The 21337-nt window shown below is 49.0% G+C and overlaps 1 protein-coding gene across 1 annotated transcript in view; it reads right to left on the reverse strand.

Moving 5' to 3' along the window:
- LOC144159553 (uncharacterized) overlaps positions 1–20527 on the reverse strand; it is a 128747-nt gene extending 108220 nt beyond the window's left edge. Inside the window, exon 1 of the mRNA XM_077691122.1 lies at positions 19173–20527. Coding sequence (XP_077547248.1) covers positions 19173–20329 — 1157 coding nt within the window. The 5' untranslated portion in view covers positions 20330–20527. The remainder of the gene's footprint in view (positions 1–19172) is intronic.
- Positions 20528–21337: the final 810 nt, after the last annotated feature.

The raw sequence follows: 21337 nt of genomic DNA on the forward strand, positions 1-21337 counted from the left end.
TACGTGGACGCGGCAGAGTACCGAGGCAAGAAGACGTACGCGGCGGTGGTCATCGACGCCAAGACCGCTCAACAGTCACCGCGGCAAGTGTCCGGGCACGTGAGGCGAGATGTGCCGTCGCGGAGCCTTAGCCATCGCGGACCCAAACACCAGTACCATTCTGTGCGACTCTAAAGGGGCCGTGCGGAACTTCGCCAGAGGGAGAGTGTGTAGTAGAGCAGTGAGGTTGCTCGCCTCGCTGGACTTCGCGAGCAGGCAAGTGACAGTGAAGTTGTTCCCCGCACACGCGGGGAAAGAGGTGTCAGAACAATATGTGAACCACAATGAGACGGCGAACTCTACCGCGCGAGTGTTAACTGGCCGCGCGGCTGGAGCGAACCCGTCTGCAGAACTGTGGGGGGAAACCAGACAGGATAGGGACATATAACGAAATCACGATATACTATAGGATGAGAAGAAGAGAAATGGCGCCGCCGCACCCCGGCCTGGCCAAGGAGCAAGCGGTGGTACTAAGACAATTGCAGACGGGTTCCTTACTGACCCCAGTCATCATGAAGCATGTGTGCCCCGCGCAATACGAGGACGATACGTGCAGAGTGTGCCGCAGTGCGCGGGCTACGATGGCTCACATCCTGTGGGACTGCTCGGCAAGACCTACAGAACCGTCAATGGAGACAAAGATCCCGCCGTGGTACCTGACCGCGGCGCGGAGCAATGACAAGGACGTACAACTACAGGCCGTCCAGCAGATCCTGGCGGCACTTGAACAGCATCGCCCGAGCGAAAGCCGAGAGGGCCCGGCCGCCCAGCGCGGGCAGGCCGGAGGACCTCGACACTAGTAGCGAGGGGGCTCCGTAGTAAAGAGCCCAGCCGGAAAGACGCAGGGCCGCGTCACGGCACTTCGGTAACAGAGGCCGCCTGCAGGCGATTTTAATAAAGTCTTCAATCACTCCCCCACCCTCACGCCAAACCAAGGAATACATTCAAATACTCCTTGATGCCCAGGCCATCACTCCAAGCCCCAGCATCAAGATCCTGGGCCTACAACTCGAGGCTAACACCAAGAGTAAACGTCGCCTTGCAGCGCCTCAAAAACAGCATTAATCAAATCATACACATGATCAGACAAGTTGCCACCAAGAAGCGAGGCCTAAAGGAATCTGGTACCTTTCGATTAATTGAAGCTTTTGTCCTCTCGAGAGTTACTTACGTCAACCCCCTGTCTTCTTCTCGACAAGGAAGACACAGAGATGCCTTATATAATGATTAGAAAGGCGGTTGAGCAGGCCATCGGTCTTCTCATGAGTGCGTCCACACAGAGGCTGCTTAGCACGGGGCTCAACAACACGGTGTAAGAGCTGATAGAAGGCCATCTTTCTAACCAGAAGGTCCGACTCAGAACTGCGATGGGTAACCGCATGCTTCACCAGATTGGCTGGGCAGCCCAGAATGTCACTCAGCTTGACGTACTCCCAGATTATTGGTGACTAAAACTAAAGATGCTTCCTTTGCTTAGAAACATGAATCCCTCACATGACGAGGGTCACCGAAAAGCACGGGCTCAAGCGCTAAAAACCACCCTCGGTGGGGATCATGCAGTTATCTACACATACGCCTCCAAACATCGAGGGCAGGAATACGCAATCATCGTGGCTACCTCCAGAACCAACCTCATCGCGTGTACCTGGATTAGGACCCAAGAAATGACGGCAGCAGAAGAGGCAGCCATCACCTTGGCGGTAGCCCAACAAGGGGTTCGGAGGGTAGTCATAGATTCCCAGCAAGCCTACTGGAATTACCAGTAGGGTTGGGTGTGGTGACCTGCACTGCACGTGCTAAAAATCACTCCCCAAACGGTTCCATTCAGCTCATCTCGACACCCCCTCACGCTTCAATGGAGGGCAACAAATGCGCCCACCCAACAAGCCTGCGCTTTTACCTCCCGTGCTATGGAGCTGCACGAGAACGGTCACCCGCTTGTAACGTCAGGGAGATAACCCACCATTACCGCCTTCTGAGACAGACCGTAGCTTCGCCTTACCCTGACCTTTCCAGAGAACAACAAACTACCCTACGGCTCATACAATCCGGGCTCCTTTCCACAGCCTACGCGTCTTCACTTAATGTATCCGAATCGCTACGACGCTGAATGTAAATTTTGCGCAGAAGTAGGAACACTCCGCCCCGTAATCAGGGTGTGCAACTTTTGCCCTGAGCACCCTCCTCTCTTTCTGTCAACTACCCAACAAGAGCAATGGGAGATGCTGCTGTCCAGGCCCTCTATACCTACCCAGCTTCAGCTGGTGGACAGAACACAGGCCGCGCGGACTGCATATGGGCCCCACAGAAGGAGGAATCACTTCCCAGGGCTGCACTCTGGGCCGTTCAGAAATCTGAACAGAAGCATTTCTTCCTCCTCCTCCTTCTCTGCCGCAAATCTCGTTGCCTCCATCCGCGGCGCAGAGACGGAGAAGTCAGATCGTGTAACACCGGTTTGGAGCTTACTTTAATTTTATAAAAAAAGTTTCCACTCTTGTGATACACCAATACAACTCAACCAGACACCGTTCATGTTTCATGTATTGATTTAAATTCAACAAGAATATCTCTTTGAAGTAATAAATGGTCTGGTTAAGTGCATTTCACTTCTCTCTGGTTTTGCTATTTGTAGAGCGATGTGAGGGAATTTAAGTGACGTCGCATGGGTAATCGTTATGGGTGCCGTTTACAGCTTTGCTTTCCAACCACATTCACGGGGTGGATTGGCGCAAATTTTTCGAGAGCAAGAAGGAGGGATAAACAGTCGTTATAGATGAAAACAGTGCTCGAGGGCGTGTTATTTTGAAGGTAAAGGAATAGACGATGTAGAGCAATTGCTTCTGCATCATAGGAGCTTGTGGGAGGGCTAATCCGGAAGCGTTGGACTGCTGCTATGGGCGGTAAAGAGTCGTGATGCCGTTTGGGAGTCAATTATGTTTTGCGGGATTTCCAAACGAAGAGAAGGATGACAGCACGTCGAGTCTAGAGGGTGGTCCACCTCCGTTGGATAAACACGTGTATTGGGCAAATCAACAGGCCATTTAAGGTGAAACAAATTGAAAAAACGCGTTTCAATGTCCAAAAAGATGGACAAAGGAAGTGAATTTGCCAACACCTCCAGCGCTGCAGTACGGGTGGTCGCGTAAGCGCCAGTCACCACAAAAAGCGGAGAGCGCTACAAGGACTGAATCCTCGCCTTAAGAGAATGATGCTGCCGGTCACCCCACCATGCCGGTGCTGCATAAGTGATGGCTGGCAGAATAATGCGGTGGTAGAGGAGCCGGACGTACTTTCGGTCTAAAAAGAAGCGCAACCTCGCAAATGCTATGAGTGCAGTACACATCTTTTCCATTCGGCCACGCAGGTGATTCGCGTGGGCAACGAATGTCAAGTGCCTGTCAAATACGACTCACAGTAGCTTTAAGTCTGTGACCTGCTGCAATGTTGTGCCGCTCAGCCTGATTGTCGGCTTCCGCTGCGCTTCCCGCTTTCCCCTAGAAATTAGGAGGCAAGTGCATTTGGTTGGGTTGAGTTGCAACTTAACCGTGCGTGTCCATTTTGACACTCGCTGAAGGGTCTTATTGGCAAAATGCTCGATGGCCCGCCGCGTCTTACACTTGACTACAACGACCTTGTCGCCAGCGTAAGCTTGCAAGTGCACATCCGGCGATACGGGAAGGCAGAGTAGGTTGTGGATCACAATATTCCACAGTAGGGGACTGAGCGGCGAGCCTTGCGGGATGACTTTCACGGTTTGCGCCCGCGCGCACCCAGCATTACCATTGTAATGAACCACCCTGTGGTGTAAAAATGAATGGAGAAAGCTATAAATGCTCGAAGGGCACCCGTGTGTTCACAAAAATTGCAGCAAATACGGGTGCCAGATGGAATCAAATGCCCCCTTGAAATCCAAAGATATAAGGAGGACCAATGATCATTCGTCACGCCAAGACTGAAGGCACGAGCGTAGAGTGTGCAGCGCGGAGGTGGTACTTTGGCCTTGCTTAAAGCCGTAGTGGTTTACGTGTAGCAGACCCGACTCGTGTAGAAAGAAGTTAAGGCGTCCATTGAGCATGCGCTCTAGAAGCTTGCCAAGCAAGGATGAAATACAGATAGCCCTGTATGACGAAAGATCATCTGGAGGCCGGCTTGACTTTAGCAGAAAGGTAACCCTCGCCTTTTTCCACACTGACGGAAAATGACTAAGAGTGAGGTCTACATTGAACAAGGTAAGCAGAAACGACGAAGTTCGTCCCACCAGGAGGGTCGACATATTATCGGTCATACCGTCGGGTCCAGGAGCCGATTGGAGGTTTATATTTCGAGCAGCCGATCGAAGTTCATGCCAGGTGAAAGCATGTTCTTGAGATGTTTGAACGTACGGAACTTGTACAATCAGTGTCCTCAAAGCTCGATGAACAAGAGTGTCATGTGGGTGGTCGTCAGCCGGCAGAAGAGCTCCAAATAGCAGGGCTGCAGATTCCAAGGTGGAGGAGGTAGTTGAATTGTCGGGAGAGTGGAAAGGAGGTAAAACGGAAGGAGAAATGAAGTTTTCAAATGCAATTTTGAAAGGACGCCAAAAAAGTTCTTAGGGGATGTTGTGGTGAATTTTCTCCTAACAACTTCATTCTTCGCTTCCTCAATGTGACGCCTGTACCGACCTAGCGATTTGTATTAGCAGAATCTGAGGTCTGCACGACGTAGCGGATCACTACACGCTTGATACTTGCGTCGCAAGGATCTCACCGACGACCGTTCCCTCGCCAGATAATCCGAACACCGTGCATTGCCCTTGTGCACGGATTCTTGCTCCGTGCCCTTGTGTGGTTTGGAAACACTTTCGAACCTCTTCCGCAGTCGGGCCATTTTTTCATAAAATGTTTTAACGGTGTCTTCCAACTTCTGTGGAGATGCGATGCTGTTGAAAGGCACTGTTTCAAACCAAGGACCCTGGGCAAGCTCCTCCACCAGACGCAACGGGGGCCTCTTCCATGCCAAAGACACGTAACGGTGGTCCGAAAGCGTCGGAGTGCCCCAACTTTCCAGAAAACCCTGGAAGACCAGGCCGTTCCACTCGCCAAAGGGACGTCGGCCCACGCTTGCGAATATTCGCTGGCAAAAGTCGGAAGAGAGTCCGGGTTATTCAAAATTTTAAATTGACGAGAATGAACAAACTGCGAGAACTGTTGTCCTCTCGCATTCAATACATCACCCCAGACCCAAAGGGAGTTTATAGCATTAAAATCACAAGCAATGACCACATTCTTATTGCTGACCAAAAGGGAACCAACGGAAGAAAGAATGTGATCTAGAGCCACAAATGGCGCAGTGTACACTCCCATAAAAAGTATTGAGAGGTTAGGCGCATTTAAAGTGAAGGCAATCACGAAAGGTGGCACGTGAATGGGAAACAGGTCCAAAGATACATTTCGCGAACCAACCATGCAACGCGGTGTCTGGGCACTGGGCATGGTGAAATTTAAACCACCGAGGCGGACTGCCTGGCACAGTCCCACCACTGACATACGGGTCGCAAACCACCGCGAAGTCAATGGTTGTGGCTTCCATATAAGAGACGAAATGTTCAGTTGCAGCGCGAGTGTGGCCAAGGTTTGCCTGAAGAAAACGTAGTGATGCCAGTTGTAAGGTGAAACTAAGTTGAGCCGGTAATTTGGGAAGCGTACTAAGTGTCCTCGAAAATAGTTTTGGCGCGAAGTCTTGTAACGCGAGCTGTCAAGACCTGGCAGCACGGCGCATTAAAAGTGTGGTTGAAGCGCTCTTTCCCCGCGGAACGACATTCCCGGCACACCACGTTGTTCTTCTTTTCTATGTTGCAAGCATCTGCCGTCTGCGCCTCTGCGCAATACGGACAGCTCACCTGATCATTCGGGCAACAGGTTGCCACAATGCCGTAAGAGCAACATTTTTGGAAGTCTGCAACATAGAAATTTTCCGTAATGGTGCAGTATGTCCAGCCTATCAAGAGTCGGTCCTGGTCTTTGAGTACATTGTATACCCATGGTGAGACCTCAATTATGCGAGAATTGTTGCCAGCACGATTGCTGAAGTAGGTCCGATGACGGAAGCCCTCCTCCCTCAGGAATGTCCAGGTTGTTGCACGCGTTTATCTTAGCCCGCAAGATTCCAAGAACAATGCTGGGGTCGGCGCCAGAAATCGTGAATTGCGGAAGGCATCGTGGAGGCCGGGTAAGCCTGAGTGCAGTTTTAATTTGTGCACTTGAAGAAATCGCCTTTTCTAGATTGTCGATCGACTCGCGGTCGGCAGAGACAACAGTGAGACCCGAGCGAGATGGAATGAGCTTCACCTGTTTACCCCTACCCCCGAGGGGTCGTTACCGAATGTTGATTTCAGCAATGTTATGGTGTCAGGACCTGGATTTGCTGAAGGATGAATCGGGGTCAGGAAAAGGACATGGTTGAGGTTGCTTGCATAGGACATGTACGAATGTGCCCCATAAGAGCCAGAACGTTGAGGTGCGGTGGGAGCGGAATGCAAAGCTGTGAAGTGGGCAGAGTTAGTCTGTGCGGCGCGGCCAGGGCCCTGTAGGATGTCCACAAACGTTGGCTGGCTGGCCTGAGGTGCCGCCACGCCACCTGGAGCGGAATACGAATCTTGGTGGCGCCTAACTTCAGACACCTGCTTACGTAGTTCTTCAAGGCACCCTTCCGCCCGAGCAAGATCAGTCTGCAAACCAACAACCGTGGCTTGCATAGCAAAAATAGAACGGATAGTTCCCTATTTTCGAAACTGTTTCTTGCGATTTGTTCGTCTTATCATTTGTCTCTGTACTCTTGCCGTCGTTTTTGTCGTATTGGTGTCGAACTTTGTTGCTCTGCTTGTTGTGCTGTCTTTACAACAAGCAGAGCCACAAAGGCGTCTTTTTTTTTTTCTTTTCTACCTGTGCCCACCTTCCACTCCACCTTTGTTTTATTTATGTCATTTTCATTACTTCAATTTGTGTGTATCTTGTCGCTTGTTTGTTTCTTGCAATATGTTTCTTGTATTTTGTTTTTATGTAACTATGCGTGCGCCAGCACTCAGGCCTTTGGCTGTTCCTGGGCAGGTAAATAAACATTATTAATCTTATTATTGTTGTTATTATTGTTATTATTATTATTATTATTATTATTATTATTATTATTATTATTATTATTATTAGTTTATTGCTTTTGAATTAGAGTTAGCAATTCATTTGTGCCCATTTATTCCCGTTGTACCTTAAATCCACCCTACGACACGACAAGGTATGAGTCGACCATGCGACAGCAGACAGGGAGCTTGCAATATTTCGAGATCGCTTGTCCACGACAATCTCGAGTAAAATCAACGATTAGAAAACACGCGGAATGTCTCATCCACGAATTTCCGCCGCTGAGAAATCTGTTCTGGAAGCAGAAAAGAAGAACTTTGTGCTCTAAAACCGCAATTAAACATCACCAGCCGCTACTTACTCTACATAGGGGAGAATTTTAAAACCTGAACTTGATCAGCCATTCACCAGAGCAAAGCTGTGCCCTGCAGTGCCCGAGCTCACGATCCTAGAAGACAGGGAACAAACAAGATGCAACGGAGCGAGGGCTTTTCTAAACAAGTAAGAGGGATCTACCCCGTAAAGCGAACTTAGTATGGTGGTGTGGCGGACTGCCGTTTCTGTGGAAACGCGGCGACGTCACCATGCTCCCGAAACTCAATAAATTCTTGGAGATATCCCACTTGAGGCCGATGTTTGTTTCCTTCGTGACTGAAAAGGCTACTGGAACACAGGGGGGTCGACAGGTTAAGCACTCACAAGAAAAAGCAAAAGAGGGAAGGAAAGGGCCCCCGGACCCCAAGCATGGGTTCCGGCCCGACGTGTCAGCCAGGCCATCGTGTTTGAAATCAAGGAACAGGTCATCGACAACTGAAGCACCTCACAAAAAGGCATCTTTCTTGCTCTGGACGCCAAAAAGGATCAAAAACTCTGAATCTCTATCTGATTTTTCTAATATGCTAGTGTGGCTGAGTACTTCATGATGACTGGCGTAGGTACTTCGAGGTCGGGTTCTTCGGGTGCTTGGCTTGTAGTTTAGCCTCGAGTAACCCTGTCCCCTGTTATTTCCGCGTGTTCCGGGGACGACATGACCCTGTGTTGGAACGTAAGTGAGCGTACAGGTTGTCGAGTTACGCCGCCTTCTGTCTCGAGGCGTACGTGGAGTGTGCAGTGGCTTACTCTTCCGTTCAGAAAACGCCTACAGGCCTCTTGCGAGTAGTAAATGATTGTAAGTGATCTGCCGATCGACTGGTGATGTCATGGAGGTCTGCGCGTAACCTGAATCATGTGCGGGTACTTTGAAGCCTACCGAAGTGTTACGTTCTCACGGAGTTGCGCATATCCGCACTGTCTTATTGGACAAACTTTTTGCTGCTTTCACACGATATGCCGTGGTCGGGGTAGCCAAATCGTCTGTCAGTTTTATTGCTCCTGAACGTCGCCCTTTATAAAATTTTCCCAGTCTACGACACTGAAGCTACAAATGTAACGTACCTTGATTCTGTTCAGTTTGGCAAACCCGCCAATTCTATGTGCTTCCCAATGCTTGACACTTTCAAATTTGTCTGTTTTTCAATGAGATTCCTCTTTTTTTAAAATTGGAGCAGCTTTCACTAGTGGTGCAAGACTGGAGAAACAGCAGAGCTGGCGGCCCCTCTCCCTTCGTCGGAGACCCGGCCGCACGTGAACCGGTAAAGAGAAGAGCACGCAAAAGATCACGCCACGAACACTCGGCCGAGTGTTCTCAAAGGGCGAGCTGGCCGGCACCGGGTGTTCCCCACGACGCGCACGTTCCCGTACACTCGCTATTTTTAAAGGAAACTTTCCACCCTACCAGCCAACGGTTCTTTCGAGGCGTGCGGGACAAGAAACTCTCAACGCGGCTGCGGCATAAAGTTTCTTACTATATACACTAGACAGGAATCTGGCGCTAGCGTCTATGCGGCTCACATCAAGGCCGTCTGTGTCGTCATGGGCCGCCATTACATCATGCTTTCACCTTAGTTTCATCATTGGCTTGGAATGAAATGTTTTATTGACCGCAAATTTAAACAAAGTGCTAAAAAAACACGAAGAATACTGTGCAATTATGTAAGCGGAAAATAAAACAGACTGTTCTAAACTAAAGAAAAAGGATGTAACGTATTTTTGCCGGTACGGTTGTGCCTGCTATTCTGCAGGCCAAGGTAGTTGCGAACAATGTTAATACTTGGGGACGAAACTCATTAGAGACTCTTTTTATTATATTACCATTATTTCAAAAAATAAGTTGTTTGAAGAGTTTGGAAAGTTTTTAAGCGTTTCTATGAAAACGTCGCCTTCGTGCTCAGCCGGTGCACTGACCGTCAGCTATTTAACAAGAAAAAAGACAACGTGGCGTTAAACATTCGTGGATGATGACAAGATAGGACGGATACAGGCGCCGTATCTGTCGTATCTTGTCTTCGTCGAAGCACGTTTTGTTTCTCTTTTCGTCAGCTATAAATTTCGCAGCGGCATATTACCCGCTCAGTCATACGTCCTGCGACTGCGACATGACCAATGTCAAGTACGATCACGCACTGCCATTCCACCGAACACGGCTACCACAGAACAGGGAGCATTTCGGCTTACTCGTAGCTCGTAGACGTGTTAATGCATAGTGAAGAAAGCAAATCCCATAAACCGCTTAAGAATCCAATTATCATGCCAAGCGAAAGCCAAAAGTTGGTGTCTTCCTATAAACCCCTACGACGACATGGATTACCAGGTGCAGTTTCCTCTCTAGTATACTTACTAAGAAACTCTATGGGCTGCGGAGGGAATGGCGGTTTTCACTCACGGAGCACAGTGTAGATGGCGCGGCGAATTTACTCAGTTTTCCCCGCACGCTCTCACACCGGCGGGCGCATCGGCGGGACCCGGCTTTGTCGTCTGCTTTAGCGACGGTTGCTTCTTGCCTGTTTAAGGCGCAGCTTCGTGTACATTGCGCGCTTCCTTCGCACAGCTAGATTAAATTGTTCGACAGCACCTCCTGGGTAACCCGGACACGACAGAATTTATTTTTATTTATTAAAATACTCTCAAAGCCCGAAGGCGTTACAGAGAGGAGTGGTTAACATTTCATACAATATTAGTTACAGCCGTTTTGAATGATGTAGGATCCGGAATGCTGGCGATGGAGGTCTTGGGAATGAACGAGTGAAAGTAGGCATTTGCGCGACACTTAAGAACCCCTATCTTGAACCTGTGATCGTTTCGTGCGGAGTTGTAGTATGGAGCAGAAATGAGAGCCTGTTTTAGAATGGAGTTAGTAAAGTAAATCTTATGAAAGAGGCACAAGCGGGCAATTTTCCTTCTAGCAGCAAGGTCACTGAGTTTAAGAGAAGATTTAATTGACGTGATGCTAGCGGTTCGTGAGTAGTTTGTGACAATGAATCGAGCAGCCCGGTTCTGAATGGCTTCCAAGGATGAAGACAACACCACCATATGAGGGTCCCAAATCGATGTTTGATCTAACAAGGGTTTATATAGTAAGAGTTTTAAAGACACTGGAGCAAGAGCAAAATTACGACGCAAGAAGCCAAGCATGTGGTTAGCATTATTGGTAACATAATTAATATGTTCATGTCATTGCAGATTAGTGCTAATGTGGACGCCAAGGTACTTATAAGAAGAGACAGAAGATAAATGTACATTGTTAAGTTCATACGGAAATAGCTCAGACGGGTTATACTGTTTAATGCCTAACGCCAGAAGAAATTCGCATTATTTTACATTTGTTAACGTTAAGTTGCATCAGCCAATTATTGCACCAAGAAGATACGGCATTAATGTCACGTTGGATAGAGACGGAATCTTCTGGGTTAGTTATTTCACGATAAATCACGGAATCATCAGCAAAACGTCTAATTGTAGAAGAAATAATGTTAGGAAGGTCATTAATATAAATTAGGAAGAGTAAGGGACCAAACACAGAACCTTGCGGCACCCCAGATGTTACGTGTTGCAACGGTGAGTTACAATTTTTAGCACTTACTTATTGTGTTCGGTTAGACAAAAAGCACTCTATCCACTTGAGTAAGCTGCTTTCTATGTTAACAGCACGAAGTTTTTACAAAAGAAGTTGATGGGAAACTGAATCGAACGCTTTTTGAAAATCTAGAAAAATGCAATCGACAATGGCACCCCGGTCTGTTATGGAAAATAAATCATTAGTGAAAACTAAAAGTTGTATTTCCCATGAAAAATACTTTCTAAAACCATGCTGGTGGTTATCAAAAAATTTGTTGTCCTGGAGGAAAGTTATCAAATTAGAATGGATTACGTGCTCAAGCAGTTTGCAGGGGATACTTGCGAGTGTAATGGGCCTATAGTTGAAAGGGTTGGAGGCATCACCTTGCTTCGGAACTGGCACCACCCTTCCCGCCTTCCAGTCGCTCGGCAGCACAGAAAACTGCAAAGATTGCGAAAACAGGTTTGACAATATTAGAGACGAGTATGTTTCGGTTAGCTTCAAAAACTGCGCAGTGATACCATCAGCACCGGGGGAGGGTACCTTTAGGTTCTGAATTATTTTCTAATGCCAACCCAATCAACAACAAGTGGGTCCATAGGCGGGAAATGCACATTATCAACTTTGGGTGACACAGTAGAAACACGATTACAAAAATCGTATTAAATTAAGTGGTTACGATTACAAAAATGGTATCGTAAAATTAAGTCGTATTATTGTAATCTTGTATTGTAAGTCGTATTATTGTAAATTTGTAATCGTATTACGATTACAAAAATCGTATCGTAAAAATTAAGTGGTCGTACGGCAAAGATACGTTAAATATTGGTTTCCATGGCACGAAAACAAAATGTAGAGACCGCATACAGACATCTGGCCGCTAAACAAGCACTATCTTTGACTACTCCTCGCCACGAATGGGACTCCGTTTTCTAATTTGGTGAATACCAATTTGCTTGTGTATTAACAGGTATTACAAAAGGCGAAAGTAGCAACTGGTTCTGATACTCAGCGATTATAAAAGTTCCCTCAGCTTTCTCGCAATGCTCAAACTTACTAAACTAACTAGTTTAAATAGGTATAAATGGCAATCACTAAACTCACATTCCGAATTGTTTCGCTGTTCGCGCTTGTGTCGCGCGGTGATGTAGACCCGAGCCAGCACATCAGGATGGCTAGGTTCCGCTGTCTCACCCTTCTAATGACGCTCCTCGCCGTTTTCTTTCTGCTGACGCACGTCCGGGCTACAGACGCTTCTGCGTTCAGGATGACGTCCCTGCGAACAAAACTCCCCTGAAAGCCGCTCGTTCGCCACGCTACCACATGACGGAGGTCAGTTCTCGGACGCCTTCGCCCATCTAAGAAGCGCAAGTTTTTTTTTTCTTATTTCTAGTTTTAACTTTCGATTCCAAGATAAAACCGAATTTCCTATGCCTGTCTCGCACCTCGAAAGTACTTCTTGGTCCATGGCCCTCTCCATCAGCTCAACGCGAAGTATTAGCACCGTTGTTAGATTATCTAGACGAGATCAGCGTCATTGAAGTTGAATAAAGTTTAAAGAAACAATCTTCAGACTGCTTCATCGCACTACTAACACAAACTGGACGTGCAATTTTTTTCCCTCTTATTTTATCTCTTTCCTTTGTTTCTCCTTTTTCTGCCCCGCTATCTATCGGGCCTTTTTCTTTCCTCCCTTCCCCTTCCCCCGCCGAGTGGCATGTCGGAGTCAGAATTCCGGCAAACCTGTCTCTCTCTCTCTCTTTCTCTCTCCCTCTCTCTCTCTCTTTCATTCCTTTGAGTGATGTGAAACGCATTTTTTTTTGTTAATGGGATTGCCCGTGCCTACAGGCCCGTAAAACTTCGTTCAGTTGTAACGCGCCTTACGTGCTGATGACCGCAGTGCTATACCCAATAAGGCCCATGTACAATACTGGATTAACGCTCGAAAGGCTTCTACTGAGCATTGTCATCTTACATCATGATAGATAGCACTGCAGCATGCATACACCAAGCGGCGTATCATCATCAGTTACTTGTAAAAGCGTGTCCGAACACGTCTTCTTGGCACCTTCTGCATCGCTTAACTGACCACTACATTGCTCAGGTGCTCCACTGCTGCTAGGGGCTGAGGGCCAATATCTTTTTCGGCGTTTCATAGAGAGATTGTGTCGGAATACTACAATAACGTGACCAGACCGTCCGCGGGTGAAGGAATGCTATTTGTTCCCCATGGGGTATTTGTAGTATACTCGCACCTACTAGTATCGTTGCTACTATTGCTGATTAGAATCACTGATATCCAGGGGTGTGTTTTTTTTTTAATCCGTACTCCAAGCAGCGCCCAAAATCTTCGGTGTAATCGGCCTTTAGCAATGTTTGATGAGCGAAGACATGCTGCGGAGGCCGTGACCAGCTCCGCACCGTTTAGTCGTGGTGATCACGAACACCAAAGTAACCGTACTGGAAGCAGACTACCCTCTCTGTTTCTGTACATGTGTGTGCGCGTGCATGTGCGTGTATATATGGGCGTGTGTTTGCGTGTGTATGTTTGTGTAAATATGCATGCGCTGGCGTGTGTGCGGGCGTGCAGGTTTTCTTTCTTTATAATACCGGTTCTGAGCGTTAACATTCTCAAATGCCTTCAGAATGTTTGCACGTAAACGATGTGTGGCTACGGTGGGATGCCGTTTCGGGGGAATAACAGCTAGTTTTCTTTCAGTCTGAAGCAAAAAAAAATTGTTATGGACCCTGCGGATATCGTAACGTCAGAGTGTAGAGAGCGCTAACAATTCCGTGGCTTTAGTTTGGTTCTGAGCAATTTCTACCTATACCTAAATTTGTCGCGCTTGCCTGGAAGAGGCGGCGTGGTATTGAAAAGTTTTTATAAGCTTTTCATATGCACAAGTCCTTGCAGTTTTGCGAACGGCTTATATCGGCTGCGGCGTATTGATCGCGCGCCCTCGGGGAATGTGTCGAGCCCAGATCGCAAGGAACATTCGGGTCACAATAATAATGCTCAACAAAACAAATTAGTGTGTGTCTGGGAGAAACGTTTGGCACTTATTATTTTATAACCTTTGTTCTCTCTCTACAGGGCGGCTTTTGATTTTGCAAGCGTGAAAAACTATCCTGGTCTCACATGTCAGCAGAATAGTTTACAGTGCTCCTGCACGAGCTTTTTAAGGCGGCGGTGATGATTCTCTCGTAAGCCTTCTATCTTCTTTTGTAGATATCTCGTTCTTTTGCGCATAAAAGCAGAAACAGGACGAACTTTTCTGTGAGTGGTGAATTTCAATTATATTCATACAACTGAATGAATAACCGGACCAGCCATGGGTGGTGATCTCAAAATTGAAGTTGGTTGTTGTTTCAGAGACAGTTCTTTCACGTGGAGTGAAGGATACAGACATAGCGGTAATAGCTCACTTTCTATTTGATTAAAAACTGTTTTCATAGCGCAGGAAAATTTCTATCCTCTACCTGCACGCTCAAGCTTTTGCTACTGGTGCCAGCGACGATAGAACATTTTTTTTTTTCGGAACAGAACAGGGGCAGCATGTTATGCGCCCCTGTTCTGTTCTCTTCCCGCTGTTACATTTGTCGTAGCAAGAGGCTGTACGCTCCGGCACATAAATAACCCCCCTAACGTAAAGCTGTTATTGTCCTTCACCGTCAAATGCCGAGCTGCAAGCCACGCATATTGTGGAGCTGCCTCCGGGCCGCTTAACATTTTTGTTCCAGGTGGCTAGGATCTTTCCATTAGTAAACGACAACAACTAAAGCTGATCATGCTCTTCACCCACGGTCTAACTCGATGTCCTGTTGCATTGCAATAACGAAGTACAGGCATAATTATCAAATTGACTCCGTTCCCCGCACTTTTGACACATATTTATTTACTCGTCATAGGCGCAATGCACTAAAGGGTGTTAGAGATGAGGGGCCCTTGGGTTGTCTGACTCGTTCAGGCCCGCAGGTCCCGGCTCGGCATCGTGTCGGACTAAAGACTCGAGATGTCTGCTTAGGAGGAAACTGTACAGGAGGTTTATTCTACATGATGACAGTCGAGACAGGAGAACAAGAATAACACGAATACAGTCGTTTAAATAGAGTTCGTATTCCCCAGATCCCTGGCTAGGGAATTTAACTTCACACAGGTTGTCCAATAAGGTGGGCAGTGGACGACACTTGATGTACCGCCCACGACATGAGGCGTGGCTGATGCACACGGACCACTCGGTCGATGGAAAGGGTGAATATCCACGTCATCGATCGTGTCTTGTGCCGGAGTTGCACCACTTCGCGCAAGTCTTCATTTTGGAGGCCCCGTGAGAACGGAATTTCAACTCGGCTCCCAGCACGTGAAGACGAGTGGCCTCCTGCTCTCGCCGACGGTTGGAAACCGAAGAGCTTGGGCACTTGAAACCGCAGCTTCCTTTCGGTGGACCCTTCTTTCATACGTGTATGAAGGAAAGAAGTGGCCCGCAGCGTCCGGTGAACCGAGGATATAGAAGCCGCCACTTGAAACCGCCGCCGCCGCTGGCGCCAGGGTTTCTTGCCTCCTCGTGCCTCTGGGTGATTCATCCACGCACACTTTGCTCTAGGGCTTGCGAGGAATTCCTGTGTTGGCCGATCCTAACAGCTCCTCCGTGGCCCGAAAAATCTCGAATGGCCAGCGTTGACGACCGCTGGGCAGGAAGAGATGAGCCTGGAATTGGGTGTTGGGGCCGTCTTGCACCAAGGAACATACGAGCTTGAACAATTAACAAAGGAAAGCACCAGTGGGCTATCCCATGCAACACTGCACTGCCCCACACGCAAGCGTTCAGAATTCGCCAAAGACCCACCAGGCTTCCTGCACCGACAACGAAACACTTTACTACAGAAGCTATTTGATTTTGGCTGAATTTTGGTGCCGCCAAAGCAAGGGTATAGGTCCTGTAGAAAACGCCACTGGCGGACTGCCCTAAACAAGGTTAAAATAAAAAGAAACCCCGGAGGCGATCCAACTGAGTTTCCTCATAACAGTCGGCTTAAGCCATCAGCATTCGCATGCAGTTTTCCCTTCTTGTAGCGTGCAGAGAAATTATACTCCTGGAGAGCTAGACTCCATCTGAGCAGGCGACCATTTTTGGGGGACATTTGCCTCAACCACGTGAGAGGGCAATGGTCGGTCTCAAAGATGAACTTTGCTCCATACAAGTAACACGACAACTTCTGCGCCGCCCATGCTAAACAGGCGCACTCTTTTTCCGAAGCGCTGTACGTTTCCTCTCTACAGGTCAGCTTACGGCTGACGTACAGAATCGGGTGTTCTTCGCGGTCGTCGCCCACTTGGCTTAAGACAACACCCATTCCTCTATCACTGGCGTCACACTGGACTATAAACTCTTTAGAATAGTCAGGGGTTCGGAGCAGAGGTCGGCACATAAGCACTGCCTTCAGACTCTTGAAGGCGTTTTCTTTTTGGGCATCCCAGGGTACTTCAGTGGGTGCTCCCTTTCGTAACGCGTCAGTTAAGGGGCTTGCCAGCTGTGAATAGTTCGGGATATACCGCTGGTAATATCCGACCAGTCCCAAAAAGGATCGAATGTCCGTCTTAGTTCGAGGCTGGGGAAATGCCACGATCGGAGCAATTTTTAGCTCTGATGGACTCCTAGTTCCCCGGCCGACAACATGGCCCAAGTAAGCCACGTGAGCGCAACCAAACCTACACTTTTCCGCCTTCATAGTTAGTCCGGCCTCTCGCAACCTAGAAAACACGCTCTTAAGGTGTTCTAGATGCTCTTCCCACGTTTCTGAAAATATAGCGACGTCGTCCAAATAAGGGAGAGCAAAGCCCTGCATATCCCTGAGTACGATGTCCATGAGTTTCGAGAAACTGAAGGGGGCATTCTTCAGCCCAAAACTAAGCATTGTGGTCTCTCTACCTCGCAATATGCATAACGCTAGCTTTGCACAAGGCAGGCATTCATGCACACTGCGAGGAACCACCGCGGGTTCGAGCTATTTGAGAACGCTCACGATACTGAAACGCCGTCGCGCCAACCTAACACCGCCTCTGTTGGGCAGGTGGAGAAAGGGGCGACAAAGGAATATGCCCAGGGTACGGAGGGAAGACGTTTATTTTATACTAACATTCTAGTCACATATTTTACAGTCCCAATTACACAATTTACAGTACAGGTACGTGCTTCCCGTTAGGTGAAAGGGGCGATGGGGCGCCACGCGCAAGTGCGCACGTTTCGTCGGCGCAGAGCCAGTGGGCTCTTCTGTCAGGGCAAATTCCGGGGTGCTCGCACGTTGTGCGCGCGCGCATCGCCGTGCTGGCCGGATCGGCTCGCAGCAGCGAGGGAGACGGGGCCCATTCGCTCACAGGCGCGTACCGCACGGCGTGTTCGTCGAGTGGTAGGTACGGCCTTACTATATTCAAGCGTAGGGACAATAGGAGCAGCCTTAGGCACGGGCCGCAGCCGGAAGGGCTGGTGGGCTTTCGCCGGCGCAACAGAGTTGCCGCCGGCTGGTAAAGAAAGCGTCACATACCTTCGGCCAACGCCTTCGGCGTCCTGGAAGCGTCTCCCCGAACGGACCCCCGCGCAGGACGCGCGTTCGCGTCCTCGGCGAGAGTCGGGTTCGGGCCTCGTTCAAACGGACCAATGAGGTGAGGTTAGCTCCGCTACCAGGGCGGAGCGCCCGCTGCGTGACAGTGTTTTATCGCCGCAACGGTCTCTGCAGGCTTCACCTCACGCAAGAGTTTGAGAGACGGCTCGGCTCTACACAGAGGCGCCAAGACGAGCCGGAATTTCGGAGGAGAGAGGGGAAAAGCGCCGCCCGATGGCACAAACCCAGTGATCGCGCAATGGCCTGGGCGTCAGGATCCCCACAGCATTAAGGGTCGAAAGGTGCCAACCGGCGAGATAAAAGCGGCATACCTGCTCGCACTTTCTGAGAGCGGTACTTGCCAATATCCGCGCACGAGATCGAGGGTGGAAATGAATTTTGCGCCGCTCACTCTTTCTAGTCTTTCTTCTATGTTCGGAATCGGGTATAGTTGGTCCCTGGTAATAGCATTCAGCTTTCGGTAGTCTACACAGGGACGAGGCTCTTTGCCTGGTGCCTCAACTAAAATCAGCGGTGAGGTGTAGTCACTCTCAGCTGGCTCTATTACCCCCAAGTTAAGCATGCGCTGTATTTCAGCTTCCATTATCTCCTTCTGCCGAGGTGATAGCCTGTATGGTTTTGACCGTATCGGCTCGTCAGACGTGAGCTCTATTTCGTGCGTCAGGAGGTGTGTCTTTCCTGGACGGCTGCTGAATCGGTCAGCGAATTCGCTTAACAGCCGCTTTAGAGCGTTAATCTGGCCCGAACTCAGAGATTCTGTATTTACAGAAAGAGCCAAGATTTTCTCCACGCTGAGGCTATCTCCTGCATTCTCCTTCCAATCTAAAATCTCGCTATCGAGCTCCTCGGGTTCGTTTAGCATTAGATTTACGATCCCGCTGCGTTCCATGTACGGCTTCATGAGATTGCAGTGATAAATTCTCACCTGCTTCCCTCTTCCTGGAATCTTTAGCGCGTAATTCGTCTCAGAAAGTTTCTGCATAACTTCTACAGGACCGTCCCAGTGAACTTCCAGTTTATTTTTCCTCGATGGCCGAAGAATCATGACGCGATCGCCCACGCGGAAAGTTCGAAGGCGGGCGTTTTTGTCATAGTAGACTTTGGAAGCCTCCTGGGAAGCTTTCATATTGCGGTTTACTATCTCCCTCGTACTGTTAAGGCGGTCCAGTAGTTGAAGCACGTACTCTACCACTGTCTGGTTCTCTCCTGTGCCCTCCCACATTTCTCTCAGCATTCGGAGGGGGGAGCGCAGGGCTCTTCCGTACACAAGTTCCGCTGGGGTGAAACCCGTAGCTTCGTGGGGAACCGTACGCAAAGCAAATAATGTGGCCTGCAGACAGTCCTCCCAGTCCTCTTTGTGCTCATAGCACCGAGCACGTACCACCCGCTTTAGAACCGAATGCCATTTTTCCACACTGTTAGACTGCGGATGATACACTGAGCTGTGTAGCAGCTTTACTCCGCACCTCTCTAGGAACGTGGTAGTCAAAGCGCTCGTAAAAACTGTTGCCTGATCCGTCTGGATTTCGGCCGGAAATCCTATACGCGCGAACACCGATAGAAGAGCGTCAACTATCTCTGAGGAGCTCAGTTCTTTCAACGGAATGGCTTCGGGAAATTTTGTGGCTGGACACAGCATAGTAAGCAGGTACTTGTAGCCTGACTTAGTCTTGGGCAAAGGGCCTACTGTGTATATTACAAGCCGACGGAAAGGTTCCGAGATTAGTGGCACAATTTTCAGTGGAGCCTTCCATGTCTCCCCCGATTTGCCCACACGCTGGCACGCATCGCATGATTTCACATAGCGCTCCGCGTCTTTGAAACATCCTGGCCAATAATATTCCATTAGCAGCCGCTCTTTTGTTTTATTGATCCCAAGATGTCCTGACCAGCCATTCCCGTGGCACAGACTCAAAATGTCCGCTCTGTATCTTTCAGGCACGACTAACTGATAGAGTGTTTTGCCTTTTTTGTCCTGGTAGTGGCGATACAGTAAGCCTCCTTTCTCATGCACAGTTATATTGCGTCGAGCAATGCCTTCTTTGGCCGTAACGTGCAATCTCTCCAAAGTGGGGTCCTCTCTCTGTTCTTTTATTAGTGACTCCCGGTTAACCTTAAGAAGGCGATCAAAGTTGCGCGAAGCTGGAGATAACACTGCCCCTTCAGAGCTCTCTGCTTCATTTGCTGGCTCAGTGATCGTCCCGGTTCGGTCATAGCCTTGTGCATCAGTCTGCCTTTGACAACCCGTCACTTGTTCCTCCTCAAGTGTTTCCGATGGTAGGTTGGCGTGTGCCTCTCTGGCTACCTTAGGTTCGGGAATCTGACTTAACTGAGAGGCGAGCTGGCGAGTCTTAGACCTTGTCAAAGCTTGCACCACTCCCTCTCCGAGTTTCTGGCCTCCCTCGTTAAGCAATCGATCCGATCGATTTGAGAAGAGGTAAGGGTATTGAAGTGGCAGGGCCTTCGAGACTGCGGCTTCAGTTATCAGCTCCCCAAACGGCCCGCAAATCCTCACCCGAGCCATTGGCAGGCATACACTGTGTTCCTCCACCGCCTGTTTTATCCATGCGACTTCCCCCGTGAAATCGTCTGCTGCAACGTAGGACGGATGGACAACGTCCATCGTTGCGGCGCTATCCCGAAGCACGTTGCAAGGTTTTCCATTGACTTGCAGTTTGTGCAAGTATGGCCTAAGGAGCTCTAGATTTTCGTCGCTATCATCGACGCACTTGAACACTACCCTAGGTTTGGTGCATTTGGCTGCAAAGTGCCCGACACCATTGCAGTTGTAGCAGCGAAGTGGCCTACTAGCCTCAAACTCTTTTTTTCCTGCTTTGTCTGCACCCTCTCTCTTCGTCTGACCTTCCCGCTTTTCCGGCACTCTTTTTGGCGCCTCCGCCTGCACGGAACTTTTCGAAGAAAGGTTCTTTTTGCTGGGAACGTGACTCCGCGCCACGTTTCTAGCGTGTGATGCACTCTCATCTGTGCTCAACCTTCTGCGAGTAGCGTACTCTTCCGCTAGCTCTGCGGCTCTTTCAACTGTGCCGACATTTTCCCTGTCTTGAACCCACAGCTTCACCGCTTGGGGTATGCTTCGATAAAATTGCTCAAGGCAAATGCATTCGACAACTCCATCACGGCTTTCATAGGCCCCTGCTCCCTTAAGCCACTCCAAAAGGTTAGTCTTAAGGCCATATGCGAAATCCGGATAGCCCTCGCTGTCGCCTTTGCTTGAGCTTCTAAAACGTTGGCGGAAAGCTTCATCTGAAAGCCTGTATCTCTTCAGCAGGCTGGCTTTCACTTTCTCGTAATCCGCCGCATCCTCCGTACTAAGTCTCGCTATCACTTCAGCTACTTCACATGGCAAGAGTGTCAGAAGCCGTTGTGTCCAAGTACCGCGAGCAAAGTTCTCCCGTTCACAAGTTCTCTCAAAATTTCCTAGGTACAATCCTATGTCCCGTCCAGTTTCATATGGATGCATGTACTTATCCATCCGATACGATACTGCCTCGCATGTTCTTTCAGGAGTCTCGGCTCTCGCGCTACCGCCATCTTTTCGTCTTTCCTTTTCAAGCTCCAGTCGCTTTAGCTCTCTTTCCGCTTTTTCAGCTTCCCACTTTTGCCGTTCCTT

The sequence above is a fragment of the Haemaphysalis longicornis genome, unplaced genomic scaffold (genome assembly GCF_048455015.1).
Source record: "Haemaphysalis longicornis isolate Haplotype H1 unplaced genomic scaffold, Haemaphysalis longicornis Haplotype H1 scaffold_1, whole genome shotgun sequence".
Classification (NCBI taxonomy): Eukaryota; Metazoa; Arthropoda; class Arachnida; order Ixodida; family Ixodidae; genus Haemaphysalis; species Haemaphysalis longicornis.